This window comes from Notechis scutatus, chromosome 5 (genome assembly GCF_049901735.1).
Source record: "Notechis scutatus isolate UNSWTSFEM ecotype Mainland chromosome 5, rNotScu1.2, whole genome shotgun sequence".
Classification (NCBI taxonomy): domain Eukaryota; kingdom Metazoa; phylum Chordata; class Lepidosauria; order Squamata; family Elapidae; genus Notechis; species Notechis scutatus.
The window spans coordinates 37,065,251-37,083,084 of NC_142013.1; the positions used below are offsets into that span (position 1 = coordinate 37,065,251).

At 34.2% G+C, this 17,834-nt stretch overlaps 1 protein-coding gene across 1 annotated transcript in view; it reads right to left on the bottom strand.

The window, feature by feature from the left end:
* Window positions 1–1,004: 1,004 nt before the first annotated feature.
* Window positions 1,005–17,834, bottom strand: part of PROS1 (protein S) — a 28,945-nt gene continuing 12,115 nt past the window's right edge. The window contains exons 6-15 of the mRNA XM_026664010.2: window positions 17,661–17,792; window positions 16,553–16,678; window positions 14,821–14,942; window positions 13,823–13,941; window positions 12,048–12,237; window positions 8,707–8,874; window positions 5,728–5,896; window positions 3,685–3,836; window positions 2,409–2,625; window positions 1,005–1,422 (exon numbers count right to left, since the gene is read on the bottom strand). Of these exons, the coding sequence (XP_026519795.1) occupies window positions 1,241–1,422; window positions 2,409–2,625; window positions 3,685–3,836; window positions 5,728–5,896; window positions 8,707–8,874; window positions 12,048–12,237; window positions 13,823–13,941; window positions 14,821–14,942; window positions 16,553–16,678; window positions 17,661–17,792 (1,577 nt within the window). The 3' untranslated portion in view covers window positions 1,005–1,240. The remainder of the gene's footprint in view (window positions 1,423–2,408; window positions 2,626–3,684; window positions 3,837–5,727; window positions 5,897–8,706; window positions 8,875–12,047; window positions 12,238–13,822; window positions 13,942–14,820; window positions 14,943–16,552; window positions 16,679–17,660; window positions 17,793–17,834) is intronic.

Here is a 17,834-nt window from a genome sequence, read left to right on the forward strand (position 1 = left end):
GACAGCTGGAAACATTTAGAGATTTTTAAAATAGTTTTACCCCACTTTGTAACAGTGAATTATCTTTGGTTTCAAATGTTCAGACAGCTGTTTAGAGGAATCTATGACTGTAGAAAGTAGATAAAATAACAGTTACTATCTAAACAGCTAGAACAGTAAGAATATTTGCAATCACCCAATGGAAATCATATTGAAATCATGATCTTAGATGGAATGGAAATCATGATCTTAGATGTTCTGATATTTCTAAGGTAGAAATAATTCTGAGCCACTAAGATTCACAAGTTGTATGCAGTGCTTTTTTTCAAATCAGATATAAACCTTTCACTTGACAAAATATGTTTATTCAACCAGAAAAATATATGCTATGCTGTGAGATAATAAATTTAGAAGGTTGTAATTCTCGTCAGCAAAATCTTACGTGACACTTAACTATTTTGCAGAAACATTTTTTCCCAATAACTGCAGTACTGGGACGTTTCATAAAAAGAAATTGTAAATATCCATACAGATTTTCAATCAATCCAATCTTATATATCCTATTCATCCTATTCTACTTTGTATTGTTTTTAATAAATCATATAAAATTATCTGTAAATAATAATATAAATAATATAAAATTATCAGTAGTAATTTTTTTTTATAAAATTGAACTGTAGCTTATATTTTTCAGTAAGCAGAAATGCAGTTGTTTAACAAGTGCTACTGTAACTAAAAGTGTCTATAGGATTGAGATTAGATACATTTAATATAATAAATTAAGACCCATATTTGTTTGAATTTTCTCACAAATGCTTTGTTCTCTTTTTTCTTTGTCAGTTTGATTATTACCTTTGAAACATTATTGCAAGATTAAGAAAATGGATATTCATCAAGAGTTTATATCCTATCCTACCATACCCACCCTATCCTTTTCAAAGGACCAAAAGATCTTATTCTGTTTTTTTTAAAAAAACTGAAATATCCTATTTTTATAACTAGAATATATAAAGTAAGTGCAACAAGATGTTTCCAGCTTTTATTTTTCCAAAACACATGTAAAGTACAAAATATGATACAGTAACTAAAAAACTAAAATCTTGAAATGACATCAGCAATGCTATCCTGATGAGAGGTTCTGTCCATTCATGTTGGACATATTTTTGAAATGTATATGTTCAGAAAACAGATTATCAGAAATAAAACAGCATTTACAGTTCAATCCATTTTGTGCAGAACAACCAGGGTTTTCCTGTAGATTTTAAAAATCAGAAGGTAAATCCATGACTTCAGGTCTCCGTTGTAACAGTAGTGGGCAAGAATGGGATCTAATGTCATTCTGTTTGGAAATGGCTTCATCCAAATCCAACTCTCTATCATTAATTTTCACCTCCATGCAGCCACTGTAAAAAACTGTAACTGGAGTTGCCTCAACTGGAACATCTGAATAAAACACAGAATAGTTAATAGTAATTCACACATTAAAAAACAAATTAACAGGATAAAAATGTTTAAAGAAAAATCATATTTGATATGTGAGTCAAATTCAGTATTTCTGAAATAATTTTGTAATCATTTTAGTACAATTATTATCAGTAATAAAACTGATATCAAAACATTCTTTTTTTTTTAAGTAAAAGTTTTATTGATTTTAACAACAAACAAAAACACATAAAACATATCAAAACATTCTTGATGTCACATCGTGATATTAGAAATAGGGAATCTATATTTCTGATTAACTCTCATAGTTAATTGTATTGGTAAAATATACTTACTGATTTGATAGAAGCATAGAATTGTTATTACTGATTCTTACTCATAAATCTGAGATAGTATCCAAAAAGGAGATCATGCTGCAGATGGATATGTTTCTTAGGTAGTTTAGAAATTCAACCTAAGAAATCAAATAGGCTGTTCTCTTTAGATAAATTCACTACAAATGAGTTGTAGAAAGCCCAAAATGTGGATGTGTTAGTGCAGCTCCACTCTCTGATAATGTATTATAATTATTAGTTCATCTTTCCACTGACACAAACTTTTAAACTTTGTATAAGGAATAATTTCTTTTAATAAGAATCACTAAGAATTGCATAATTTCACACAAAATGTGAAATAATAATTTCACACAAAATGTGAAATCCATGCCTTATATGTTGAACCAGCTCACTCTACTATTTCTTAACTGATTTTCTCAGGGCTATGCTGAACTATGCACACAATTAAATAACTTTATTGTCTAGGTGAAAAACTGAAATTTTATAATTTCAAGGCTGATTTTTATGTATTTTTTCAGAATTTCATGGAAACTCATCCCACCATAGTTGGTGAAAGTTGGAGTGGATTTGTCTAAAGCCTGTCTTCTTCACATGTCTAGAAGACTGTAATCCTATATGCATTTACTGAAGGTTACTAAGAACAAGACTTACCAGGAATGCCTCCTAGGTAGGTATCAACAGATTCATTAATTGCTTGTTCAAGGATAGAGAGATGATGTTCTGAATAGGTGATAACTGAATATGAATCAGCTGTAAGTTCAAGCTGCTGTCTACTTATCTTGAGTCTGAGTTGCACTCTTTTTGAGGTACATAAACTTCTTGACTCTAAGTGAGCAACAATGACATTCTGAATAGATACAATGATTTCCTAGGATTCAGAAAAAAAATAAGATGACAATCAATTTCAGTTTGTATTTCATTTTTTTCCATATCCAAAGAAGCTTTAAAAGCCTATATAATAAATACAATAGCATCACGAAACAATGCAGAAAATGCATTTCAATTAAGTGAAAGAACAAATACTAGAAATATGAATATTTAAATACTAGTGAAAATAATTCAATGAATGTAAGTTTCATAGCTGAATAAATCAACTTATCTTTCTTAGTAGCATTTCAATAAATCATATGAAATAATTAAATACAAATTTACAATTTTTGCAGCCCTGATCTGCTGCTTTAACGGTTAGCACTAACATTCTTCAAACTATTTTCTAAATGTAAACAAAATAATTTTTGACATGAAGAACCATGTTTCCACAAATATATATCATCTTACAGCAGATGGCTTACTTTTTTAATCAGAAGCATTCAGGGTTTTATTAAAATATCAAGATGGCAGAAAGATCAAAGTCCTGTCCAATTTGTTGCATGCATGCATGCAGTCACATTTTACAAGATGGACGGCCATATAAATATGATACATAAATAAATAAATGCCAGGACTTCAAATTGTGCTGCTGAAACTGTCATCTTAACTTTTTTGACCTCCATCCTGCAGTCACTGCTTCTTTTAATTATCTTTTCATGAAAACTGTGCACAGTAAAGACATACATCAGAAGATTTCTTATAGAGATCCACAGATTTATTTCAAACAAGAAATTACCCTATGGACATTTTGAATGATATGACTAGGGAGGGAGGGGAGGGAATGAGAAATTTATCTCAATCTCCCTGGGATTGGTGAAAAAGATTAATTTATGCTTGTCAAAATCAAACTAATTATACGCACATCTAAACATAATTACCTCTCAATATCTTATCTGGCTTAAGCTAGGGAAAATTCTACTGAACCTTGGTGGCATCAAATTGTCACAGCAAAAGGACTGAAAAGTTTCCTAGTTATTTTTCCCCTGTGTCATGGAGGTACTAGATACCTAGATTAATTTTCTCCATCAGGCATTCATATGGTGGGAGCAAAAAGTACCTGTACATTTGTTAAGTTGGAATCCACAATAGACAAAGCAAGAGGAACTGTTTCACCTGAAACCAAGGCAAACATTACTCCAATGCCTGTGGATGGACGGATAGCCATTGTCACATTTATTAACCAATCATCTGCGTTGCCTGATTTGTTATCTGTTTTACCAGAAAGCAAGAGAAAGGAATGTTATCAGCCAGTTACAAAATAATCATTTATTCTCACGTTTCCCACATACAAAAAAACCTTTGAAACAGATTATTTTACTTTTTCCTGAAACATATATTTTAAAAAAATGTATTGTAACATTGTTATAAGATTTTTTTTTCCAAAAGAGACACCTTATGTATTTACTCTATTCTGCCTTAAACTGGTAAGTAGATTCAATATAACTCTTGAAATAGTTGCCAGCTCATATATTTGCAATATTTGCAGAAAAGAGTGCTCTATCATAAGCAGCTTTCACCCATTAGCCTGGATAGATAGATCATGACAACAGTTTAGGCCTATAGCTTTGAAATACCTCTCAAATCAAAACGTTTATTGTCAATGCACAACATGTGTACAATGAAATTGAAATGAGCCTCCCTTGGTGCAGCCCATCCCCCCAAAAATACATCTCAATAACTCAATAAATGAAATAGATTTCCTAAACCCAAATAAGTAATAACTAACACTCATTCCCATATACCTATATGCATGTAACATATTATATTACACTGGTATGAACATTTGCACGTTGCGCTGGCCCTGCAAATCTATCATATTAAACCTAATTTTGTTGCATTTAGAAGTCTGACAGCGTAGGGATAAAAACTATTTTTCAGCCTATTCGTTCAGCTGGCTATGCTTCTATATCTCCTGCCCAATGGTAGGAGAGTAAAGAAGTGCTGACCAGGGTATGAATCATCCCTGAGGATTTTCCTCACTCTGCTGAGGCAGCGGGTCCTGGCAATTTCGTCCAGTGGTGTCAGGGGACAGCCCATAATTTTTTGTGCTGTGCTCATCACCCTCTGTAATGCCTTTTTCTGCTATGATTTACAAGGATATTTGGGCCGAAACACCTACCTTGTAGGCAAGACTCCATATTCAATACAGCTACAACAGTCTGCAACAGCTAGTAATAAAAGTATCAAGCTAGAAACTGGGACCCTATGATTTGTAACCCCAGATAGCTGTAAAACAGCTAACTCCAGATAGCTATGAATTGGGTGATCTTGGGCCAGTCATTCTCTCTTGCCTGTAGGAAACAGGCAATAACAAGCTACTTCCGAAATCTTGCAAAAAAAAACAAACAAACCAAAAAACAACACCTTCAGATGTTATCATTCTTGGACCCAGATACTTCAGGCACAATAGCTCACAACCCAGCATCTTATGTTTGGATTACTGTTTAGATCTGCCTTTGAAGAATATTCAGAAACAAAATGTTGCAGTTCAAGTACTGACAAAGAAAACCAATTCAACAAACTAAAGCCACTTCTTTGGTCTCCTATAGACCTATGTTACCTGGTAAAATTCAAAGTGCTGTCACCTATGAAGCTTATGATGGATTCTGGCTATTTTGTGGACTTTCTGTTCCAAATAGAATCTGCCCATTTTGTACATTTGAATGGAGAAGGCATGTTATAGATACATATCTATCACAAAGCTAAGGATCCTAGAGAAGGTCTGTCTATCTGGTTGCTAAGAGTCAACAGTGGTACATGATAAGTCAAACAATCAGTTAATGAACCTAAGGGAGCAAGGACCAGAAAAAACTGTCTGGTCCATGATTGGTCCAGCCTTATGGAATACTTTGCCCCAATGTAAAATGATACCTTCCCTATTAAGATTTAAGAAGAAAGCAAAAACAACTCTCTTTATCAGGCTTATTTTGGGAGAGATGTTTTGCGATACTGTATATTTAACAGTTTTATGATATTATTATTGTGATTATATAAGTATGTATGTATATATAGACACACATATAGATAAACATGCACCAATACTATTCAGAGTTTATGATTGGAGGATGGCATTGAAATTGTGTCAAACAAGCAAGCTTACTGTAGCTAATGTGAAACTTTGCCATGCCAGTGCCAGGGTAGTAAGATCCCTTTCCAACATTTATTAAACAATGTTTGCTTTGCTTCTCTTGAATTAAGTCTTTTACACCAGAGGTTCCTTGATTTAGCAAGTTCCAACCACGAATGCACCCATCCAAACGGGGGTTAATCTGTAAAAAAAATATATTATAGAACTGATTACATCATTCCAGGAATATTATCTGAGACTGGAATTTGCATTGGATTTGTTGATACCATTTGCATTTTAAAATATTGACAAGACAGGTGTAAATATACATAAATTTACAGTAGTTCAGATTAGAGATGCCATACTAGGAATCTACTTAAATCTCTATGCTAGCACTTATTTCTTTCTCTTCAAATCATACTCTATTAGTTCATCATTTTCACAACTTTCAAAAATTTAATTAGTATTCATTAGCTACAAAAGATGACAAGGAATTTATCGGAAGGTGGATGAATAGTTTCTTGGGAAGAACAAATTAACTAGCTTTGCAGAAAATCATGCAAAGGTTTTTTTCTTTGTAGATACAGGCAGTTGTCATTACCAAATGATAATTGGGATTAGGAACTTCATAGCTAAGCAAAAAGATCATAAGGAGTGACATTATGTGATCATACTGATTTACAATGGCAGCCCTTGCAGTTCCAATTGCTGTCAATCGGCAAACCCTGTCACATGATTTCCCTGTCACATGATTTCTATTTGTGATCTTCTGCTTGCTTTCCTAGTGACTTTGCTTATCAGAAGCTGGCAATGAAAGTCACAAATGGTGATCATGGGATTTCAGGATGCTCTAATGTCATAATTGTGAGATGTTTGCTGAGTACCCAAATGATAATCATGTATTCACAGAGATGCTAAAATAGCCACAAGTACAAGTAGTTAAGAACTCTTTGTTCATCCCCCATTGTAACTTGGGTTATTGAACAAGTGGAAGATATACAAGGAACTACTTGCATTATAAAATTACGCAAGGTAGGCAAAGAAATAACAGGGGAATTTAGCTAGCCAATCTTGTGATAAAAAGTTTGTAAGCCATTTTGCAACTATCTATCTGGGATATTTAAAACATTTGCTAAAGAAGTGTGTTGTGCTTTCAGAGTTGTGAAACATTTTTTTCAGATGTTTTGCACTGACTTTTTACAGTAACTATACATGCATATTATAAATAGTCTGTGCCCTAGCAGGTTACATTTTTAATTGTTTTCAAAGATTTTTCATTGATTTAATCTAACTCATTAATCTATTAAACAGTGGCACACTAACACAAAGCAATGTTAAAAAGCTTTCCATAACCAAATGTTTTTCTATTTTCATATAATGAAATCCTAAGTTTTGGTTGTTTTTATGACATCAACACTAAAATATAGTTTGAAGTATGACTTACTAAGGTGATAACAGCTGTCAGTATATGCTTAAAGTTCTGATGATCTAAAATTACATATAACAACCTCTTTTGCAGATCAGGTTTTATTCTAACCTTTGGGGATATAATTCTAAGAAGAGTCACTTGTTTTCCTGGTTTAGGATTCCATAAAGCCATGTTTCAATATTTTCCATGTACACCATTTGTTCATTGAGGAACAACTGAGTCCCACAAAAATTTGGAATATGACAATACATGATTGGATTCCAAGGGAAGGGATATAAAGAATTACTTTCAGTGTAACACTTGCAAACACAACTGACAGCTGGGATCAAACATTTCTTTTTGCTGAAAGCTAGATGTGATTTCTACATGTCAGGCAAATAGCCAACTAATGATAAGTTAGAATTTACGTGCACATAATTTTTTTCAGTCTTTTGTAGAAGTGGTAAATGCCCATTTTTTGTGTGAAAAAAGAAAAGAAAATGAATTATCATTAAGTTAAAAATGTTGCAAAGCAGATAGCTCAGTAGATAGCCTTGAATTTTCAACGTGGCTACATTTTCAAAATGGAATCTCATAAGCAATACATTCAAACTTATTTATATTTATACTCTTACTTCAGGCAGGATTAAACTATTATTAATCTTTTCTGCCATTTCATTCTGTTACTAGCAACTCTGCCCTTTATTTTCTTCATTGAAGAAAGAAGCATATAGTTTTCTTCTCTAGAATAGTAGTGTCTTTATAAAGAGACATCTTTTTTCCTTTTTTCTTTCTAATAACAAACATCCTTATTGCTTTTTTACAGCTATCTCATAGAATGCTTAAAACTGACAGTCCTTCTTCCAACTATAATTTACTTCCAAATTACTACAGGACAAATGCTATTCTAGCTCATGAAAATGCATCAGTAATTTCACTACAAGTGCTAGTAAAAGGAAAAAAAAGAACACTTTAAGAAGCTATAGCACTTAATTGGATACTTCTTCAAATTTATTCCTTCAGGACAGATTACTCCAGTCCTATTTATGCATGGAATAACAGACAATACCTGTGAGTTGAAAGTTATGAAACAATATGATGATGAAGGGAAAAAATCTAGGGTTCTTTTTCATCATTGTTTGAACTCTGATCCTGCTTGGGGATCAGATCATTTTATAGGTGTCATGTGAATCTAGGAGGCAATTGATCCTCAAATAGGTATGTATATTTAATATATGTGTATAGATATGTGTGTACATGTGTGCATTTCACCACATTCAACCTTTCATAGTCCTGGATTCTCTAGAAGTGTTGTGGTGGTGATTTTCTGGATTCTCAGGTAAAATAATCATGCTATTCAAGAATTCAAGAAATTATAATCAACACTTAGTGAGAACATTAGATTAACAAGATTCTAAAAATAGTAGGTGCAGTTTAGTATTACATTTTTATTCTAAAAATAAATTCCTAAACTTGATATGATACAATATACACATAATATCTCTATAAGAACAATGACAGTTTTAAAAGAAAAAAAAAATCCAAACATGGCTATACATAAATTTACTGCACTATGATGCCCCAGCAAATGCTACAAAAATTACCAATTTAATGAGACTGTTGCCCCTTCTGCGAGGGACTCCTGCAATGTAAACTTTTGTGTCCAAAAAGCCATTGGAAAGCTTGAAAAGAGGACTTGGGTTATTGATGTTCATCACTGCTTCTTTCGCTATTTTCACACTGATGCTATGCTCTAGTTCTTCCACGGAGATCTAAATATAAAAAAAGGTATAGGAAGTATATAAATGCTGATAATCTTTTCCAATCCAGCAACCATGATGTGTGTGCAGTAAGGTCCTGATTTGGTTGAAGGGATTCACATAACTGGAGCAACATTTGCTAAAAACAAATTAGCTAGTATAACATGCAACGGCACAATGAGGTTTGTGAGATCCTATGGGCCCTTAGTATCCTTTCATGTATCCATCCAGAACACATGCATTGTTTTAGTATACTGATAAATATAACCAGAACGTTTGAATTAGTTTAATTTCCCATAGAAGGCAAAAAGGGGTGAATAGGGTCATCTAAGCAGGGAGGTAAAATCTAGGTGGAACTCTGGAAAGTGGAAGGATTATGATGGAGGAAAGTGATAGTTAGCCACCCTAAGATAAATGGCTGATGAACTTTTATTGCTGGCTGATGAACCTTTATTGTTTTGGGAGAGCAGTGGTAGTTGATAATCCTGAGCTGCACCAGACAGTGTTATCCTGTTAAAGACTTATTGTCTGGGCCAAGAAATGGAGCAAAGCATTATTTGGGGGTGGGGGGGGGGGGGAGTGCTGAAATTGGGAACTGCATCTGGTACAGAGGGCTCTCTACTTTTACCAAGCAAAAAAGTATTGCAGAATATCTTGATTATATAACCATCATACCCTGTGACCAACTGGACTGTTATGTTATTACCAAAGAACTGCTGGTGTTTGAATGGGTATAATTCAAATATTTTTTTTAAAGAAAATCAATCCCCAAACTTTCAACATGCACTTATGTTAACTTAGGCATAGATAATGACTTTCTAATTATTGTCCTCAGTAAATGGGTTATTAATTCAGACTCTGAAAAATACTTTAGAGAAGTATGTACAGCAGTGGTTCCCAAACTTTTTCGGTTCACTGCCCCCTTGGTGCTACAAACTCATCCTTGGTGCCCCCCACCCAGGGGTGGGATTCAAATTTCTGTGGGTGTGGCCTAATTTGAGGGTGTGGTTTGCTGGTCACATGACTGGGTGGGCGTGGCTTGCTGGTCATGTGACTGGGTGGGCGTGGCCAGGTGACTGGCAAACCAAATACAAGCGGTCCTCACTTAATGACCGGTTGTTTAGCAAGTGTTCTAATTTATGACTGGCCTCCCCAGAGCTACTTGACCAGTTTTTGGAGTTTTGACAGCTTTAGATCAGAGGTCTAAATCCCACCCCTGCCTGATCTCTCTCTCTCTCTCTCTCCCAACGCCAGAAAACCACTGTCAGTCAAAATTCATATTAGTAGTCTCCGGGATTTAAAATTATGAGTATTAGAAAGGGGGCCATTTTAATCTCTGGGGGAATGATGTTCCAGAGAGACAGAGCCACCACAGGGAAGGCCCTTCTGGGTCCCACCAGATTTATCTCCCTCAGTGATGGGACCCGCAGCATTCCCTGCCCTCCCCGCTCTAATGGGTAGGGTAGATGTGACCGGTAAGAGACGTTCCCTCAGATAACCTGGTCCCAAGCCATGAAGGGCTTTAAAGGTGACAACCAGTACCTTGAATTGCACCAATATTGGCTACCAATACAACTCCCGCAGGAGGTAAAACATGTGCACACTGGGGTCTGCACAAAACTATGCGGACCGCTGCATTTTGCACCAACTGGAGTTTCCGGCTGTTCTTCAAGGGCAGCTCCATGTACAGCGTGTTGCAATAATCAAGACAGGAAATGACTAGGGCATGTGAGTAGGGACCGTTGGTCCAAGAAAGGGTGTAACTGGTGCACAACCTGCAGTCGTGCAAAGGCCTTCCTGGTCATGATCGCCACCTGCTCTTTGAGCAGGAGTCGTGAGTCCAGTAAAACCCCTAGATTATGCACAGGGTTGTTTGGGGTAGTGCCACCCCATCCAAGGCCAAAGGTGGCAATTGCCCGTGTCAATGAACCCCAAACCCAGAGCACTCTGTCTTGCAAGGGTTTAGTTTCAACCCGTTGCTCTCCATCCAGCCTTTAAATTACTTTAATTTACCGTATATACTCGAGTATAAGTCGACCCGAATATAAGCCGAGGCACCTAATTTTACACAAAAAACTGGGAAAACTTATTGACTCGAGTATAAGCCGAGGGTGAGAAATGCAGCAGCTACTGGTAAATTTCAAAAATAAAAATAATTAATTTGGGAAACGATCTCACTATCATGAAAGGTTTAATTGATTCACTAACCCAAAAGAAGAAGATGATGATGACAGCGGGAGGCAGGAGTCACTCTCTTCCTCCCTCGGAGGCCCCCTGAGTCAGGAGTCACTACCGCCGGCGTGGCTCCAGTCCCGCCGCTCGGGAAGGGAAAGGCAAAGCGCTTTTGCCTTTCCTTCCTGGCTGGGCTGTTGGGAGTCGCTGCCGCCGGAGGCCGCGACTCCACACCATTTTTTTTTTCAGAGGGAATCTGACTCGAGTATAAGCGAGGGGATTTTTTCAGCACAAAAATGGGCTGAAAAACTAGGCTTATACTCGAGTATATACAGTAAGTTACTTTAAATGCTAAAGTAATTCTAAGAATAAGCAATGAATGTCTGAATTATTTTTAAATTTAAAATCTTGATGGAAATCCTGACTTATGATTTAAAGCAGTGATCCCCAACCTTTTTATGCTGCGGCCCGGCACCGGCATCAGTTGGGCGCCGCGCCGGCACGCATCAGCTGGGCATCGCCATCTTTTGATGAAAAAGTGCTTCAGGTGACCTCACCGGAAGCACTTTTTCATCAAAAAGATGGCGGCGCAGCTGCCGTGAGCTTTTCCGGTAGAAATGGCTTTCTACCCGAAAAGCTCACCAGAAGCACTGGCGCCGTCATCTTTTTGATGAAAGTGCTTCCGGTGAGCTTTCTACCCGAAAAGCTCACCGGAAGCACTTTTTCATCAAAAAGATGGCGGCGCCCAGCAAACCAGCGCCCGGTAGGACTTGTTCCGTGGACTGGGACCGGTCCGTGGACCGGTGGTTGGGGAGCCCTGATTTAAAGTATAATAAAACACATACAATTATTTCATTTAAACAGAGTTACAGATTATACTACAAGTGTATTACTTTAAAAAAAGGCTTATTTCATAAAGCTGTTTTTCTCTATATGTTTAGATTATTTATATGGCTTTTCAGTTCACAATAGCGAGACTGTTTTCAGGTTCTCATTTGCTGAAAAAGACTTACCATGTGCCACAAGCCATCATTAATAGCTTTACCACCACTTGTTACTTTTGTCCCAAGCTCATTTTTGAACTGAATTTCAATCTTTCCTTCACGCAGTGCAAGTAGAAACCAGGCTGTACTGTTTATGGTTTCAGCATACAGTATCACACCCTCTTTATCATAAGTCCGGAAGTCAAATTCTGCAGAAAATCTGAATTGAGAAAAGGGCAAGCCTAAAATGTATGCAGCAAGAAGACTGGATATATACATAAGAATGTAGTTATACCTATGCCAATATGATACGTGGCTCAAGATAAAACAAGAATTGCTTAATGAACATGAGAATTTTTCATGATTAATGCATTTGCAAATAACTTGAAAAATAAAAAGTGATCTCAAATAAGAAGGAGGGACCTGAGAAAGATAAAATATGAAATACACACAATCAAAAATAATTTATTAGTGTGTATTTAAAAATTGTTATTCAAGTATGAAATGTACACAGCAGAAATTAAAAACTGTATGATAAAATGGATCTAAAATTTTAAAGCTGTAATAACAATGGAATAATGAACTAAAGAAAAATCAGTAAAATACATGATGCTACAATGTGATCGAAAATTTGTAAAATACTTTTACAAAAGATATATAGGTAGTCCTTGAGCCCAAAATTTCTGTTGCTAAGTGAGTTTTGTCCCATTTTATGACCTTTCTTGCCACAGTTAAGTGAATCAATGCTCTTGTTAAATTAGTAATATGGATTCCCCATTGACATTGTTTGTCAGAAGGTTGCAAAAAATGATCATGACTCCAAGACACTACAGCTGTCATAAATTTGAGTTGGTTGCCAAGCATCTGAATTTTGATCACATGACCATGAGTGTGAGGAACGGTTGTGTGAAAAATTATCATGTCATTTTTTTCAGTGATGCTGTAACTTTGAATGATCACTAAATAAACTGTTGTAAGTCAAGGACTGCTTGTAAAATTCCATTGATTATTTTCAAAACAAATGATACAACAATAAATATTGGAAATTCCACAAGAAAGAAGGAACGTTTTATTGCATGCAATGTTTATGTAAAAAGACTCAAAAGTATCAAAAGGAAATGCACCAAAGCATCCAGAATTTTTTTTAAAAAATTGAATTAAAATCACATATTTTTATTAGATATGTGTCCAGAGGTATATAAATGAGGTATGCTATCAGCAGGAAGAATCAATTTGACACAACAATGGAAAAAAGAAATTTGCTGTAAATATATGATTGGGAAACTAAAATTGGAAAATATGTAGCAATGGAAAAGTTGATGAGTGTGTGTGTGTGTGTGTGTGTGTGTATACATACACACACACTGCAGAAATCTATCCAAATTAAAGCAGGAATTACACACACACACACAAAACATAGCAAGGTAAGCAATGACACAGAATATGATTTTTGAAATAAAAGATAGTATTAAAAATAAACTAATTCAAAAAGAAGTCAATAATAATGACAATGTCCAAAACAGTGTCAAAATATTTAAACAGCATTACTGATTTTTGAAAAAAAAATGAAGTGAGGTGGGAAAGAAGGAAGCTGCTGCCAGCTATATTTTATTTGTTTTATTTTATCTATTTTATTTTTGGTTTTTGCTCTTTTTATTGTTTTCTTTATCTACCAGAGACAATGTTACATAATAAAATACAATTAACCGGCAATGATAAAACTTCCTAGAGCTAGTTACATGCTCATCACAATAGCCTAAGCAAAAGAACTTCATTTATCTACATGCTTACTCATATCTACTCACCTTGTAACTTCTGGCAATCTAAACCTTAAATACAAAACAGGGATTCCAATGAATTGTTCTGCCAGATAAAGTAATTCGTAATTTTTTTCAAGATTCAAAGGGAGACAATCTGGTATAGTCTAGAAATAACAGGCAAAAGAAACATTAGGTAATGATTCTTCCAAACTCTTCTTCTCCAAATCTATCTGCCATTGTTGAGGCCTATTATTAGTATGTAACCATTCATATAGTTAAATTTTTCATTGTTTTCAAAAATAAATTGCAAGGTTAGAGGGAAAAACAGGGCAAGAGACATTTAACCATATATTGTCAATTATAATAACAATCATTATAATATCTCCTATTCATACTTGTTGCAGAGAAACTAAAAATTTCATTGATCCTACTTCCTAGTACCCTGGCCTGAATCCAAATCAAGCACCCTTTATTTGCATTGTTTTTTTAAGCCATCCAATTGTTTATAGAATGAATAATGGTTGCCTAATTTTGACTATATGTTGGACTCAGGTCCTATTGTTTCCTTTATTTTTTTATTTTTCTTATATGTATCCATGTATTCATAACTATGTTTTTACTTATACCTATTATCTTGTAAGCAATTGACAAAAATAAATAAATAAAATAAAAAATAAATCCTGACTTTATAACTAGTCAGTATTTTATTATGGTTAATGACAATACAATATCTAAACTATATTTTAGAATGTTAGTCACAGAAATCTTAACCTTTTATCTGAGCATCTTTAATCATCTATTTATAAAATAAAGTCATCCAGCTCAATCAATGTGACTTTATAAGATATAATTAGAGGATGCTGTTTTGAAATTTTAGAGGAAAAGAAGAATATAAATCTAAGTAATAAAAATAAGTTGCTTTGAATACAGGGAGAGAGAAAGTTATGAATAGATCAATAAATAAGATAAAGTGCAGAAATGGATGGTAAAAGATATTTAGCTGTCTCCTTGCATGAAGAAAAATAAAAATAATTATATTTCACCTCACAAGTCATCATATCCTTGGAAAGCTTGAAACCTTTCTTGCCATCACAATAGCACGTGAAGCTTCCTGGAGAATTGACACAGATTTGGGAACAAGTGTTTTCAGCACATTCATCAATATCTGTAGGGAAATGGACAAAATGATTCAACTGGCAGAACCTCTGAGAATCATGCATAAATAATATGAAATTGAAGAATTGAAAGATAGCACAAATGCATATTTAGGTGGCACCTAAGAATTTATGACTTATAAAAAATGGATGCAGGTACTCTTCTATTGCATTTAAAATAATCAGTTACCAGTTAAACCAAATGCCATCAACTTGATGCCATAAATATCAGGTTTTCAGTTTTAGGCCAAAAATAACAACAACAACAAAGACTTACTGAATGTTTGATAGGATGCCATTACTGTCCATTTATCTTGGTAAGGCCTCTTGTACTACATTTTCATGATTTTTAAAATTAAATTGTAATGTTTCAAAGACTTATTTTCATTGTATCCAAAAGATCCTTTACTGATAGACTGCTTTAGAAAAGACTGCTGTTTCTAAATTACAATAACTGAAGCTTTTTTTTCAAAGTTCACTCAATAAATAAGCAACTAGAAAATTTATTAGTAAACAAATACTGTGGAAAAAGCTAACTAAATGAGTAAAAGTCACTGAACTGAGGTATTCTTTCTAAGGAAATTGCTGGGTATGGACAAATGTAAATAATGATAATAAATATTTATTGTTCAATAATATACAAATCAGAGTTTTTATGCTATTATTGCATATTAAATATTAAATCAACATCTTATATATAGTGTTTGGAATGTGATATACTGCATATATTCATTCTCTTTATATACCAAAAAGCAGTTCAATTCATAGATGTGTACATATTCAAATTCTGAATATTTGAGAAGCCTTGAAAAGCAATTTTCCAGAAAGAAAATGTGAGCTGACCAGGGCAAAATATTGTCTTGATGAAGCAAATTGAGTTCTTTATTGTATTGACCAAACACAATCAAGAATTTAGAGGCACATGACAATGTGAAATGCAGCATTAAAACTTAAAAAAAAATATCTTATTTTTCTATCAAATTTATGTGTTGCCAATCTCGTAGCTCAGACAAATCTGAGTAGCTTACATCAAGACAAAACAATTGTGCAGCGCTTATAAATATAAAAATGAATTAAAATTAAAAATACAAAAATAAAACAAGCTAAAACAAAGGTTTGGAAGAGAGGTGCGGGGTGCCTTTTCTCTTAGTGTACCAACCACCTCCAACCAGCAGCAGCTTCTTCAGGACCCCATGCCAGTAGGCACAGCCAGCTTTTAAGGCTTTTTCTGAAGGCGGAATGCCCCTTATACAAGGTTCTCTTTTGGCCTTTCTCAGGCTGGAGATTCCTGGTACCATAAAGAATTAGGAATAAAGAATACTCTTGGAAAAATAAATTTAATGAATTTTTTTGGCTCAGAATTTCATCATTTCCTAACATTGATAGTCTGCTGTCTGTATGTTTGATGTACGTGTGATTTTAACTTTTGCATTTTAGATATCAATAATGTGTGTGTTTTATAAGAACCTAGACATGGCATATTTCTATAACATATATTTTATAACATGAAACTTACACGAAATCAAAATAACAATTATCTCTATAGAAAATTATAGTAAATTCTCTACAAAAGACCAATTAGTATTTTGTTTAGGAATCTACTTAAAATAAATATATATACCTTCACATTTCTTTGTAGTTGAATTGTAGAAGAAACCAGTTTCACATTCACATACATACTTCCCAGGTGTATTTTTGCACTTTGCTGTTCCACAAACGTTTTGATAAAATATGCATTCATTCCTGTCTATACATATAAAATGTGCATTAATTTCTCCAAAAAGGGAATTGTTACTTCTCTGTTGCAATTTTATACAATGGAATGAAGATGGAAAAGTTCTGCAAATGTTAACTAACCCCAAGAAATTATGGAAAATATGAATATGTAAAACACAAACAATGCAAAAGTTAACAGAATGTGGCGTTTTACTAATGGTAAGGATTTTAATCTCAAATGTTCATGTAATTGTTAAGGATTGTTATCTCATTTTCCACATTACTGCTAATTTAATTTTCCATGAACTGTCTAAGAGAAGTTTCTTTCATGCGCTCATTCCGTTAGGCTTTTTAAAATTCCATTAATATCATCTAGCGTGGACTATAGAATAATAAAATGCACAATCCAATATGTATGGAAAGTATTATGTTTAAGCAGGGGTTTGTTTTGGAAGTATTAATTCAATATAATTATCCTTATCCATAGCCCAAGATTGGGTGAAGGAAAATGAAGTTTTGTAAGCAAATCATCTTTAATCAAAGCCAGAACTCATATAGTTATCCCTCTCCTTTCTTTGATCCTGATTCAATTTCATGTAAGTATAGACTAAATTTGTTAGCAAGCATGGTAGATTGTCTAAAGCGCAGTGTCAACATGCTAACATACTAGTTTTTCATTGTATTAATGGATAACTTATGAATTTGGTCATTTATGATGTAGATGTTAGAAAGGCTCATGGCTTCATGATAGGGTATGGAGGGTAATTCCAAATATAAGACTGGTACAAATCTTGTCTGAAAGCTGGAGTGCTGTTGTTGACAACCTTAGTTTCACTCAATATGAAAGTTTCCTATGTTCCCATTTAATGTTCAAACAAGGTGCACTGAAATCTGCTTGTATAGCCATGGGCACTATGATTGATACAATTTGGCCTTTTTGTCTTATTTCATAATATAAATTGAGCTTTTGTTTCCAGTGTGTTGTCATTTGTACTTTCTGACTTTTTCCTTACCCTTGCAGCCCATTTTATTTGACTGTATATAATAACCATCTTCACAGTAACAGCGGTAGCTTCCAGGAAAATTAACACAAATTTGATCACATCCTCCATTTTTATTTATAGGGTCATCACATTCATTTATATCTGGTGGCGAAGAAAAAAACAATCTACTGTCATATGCTGAAC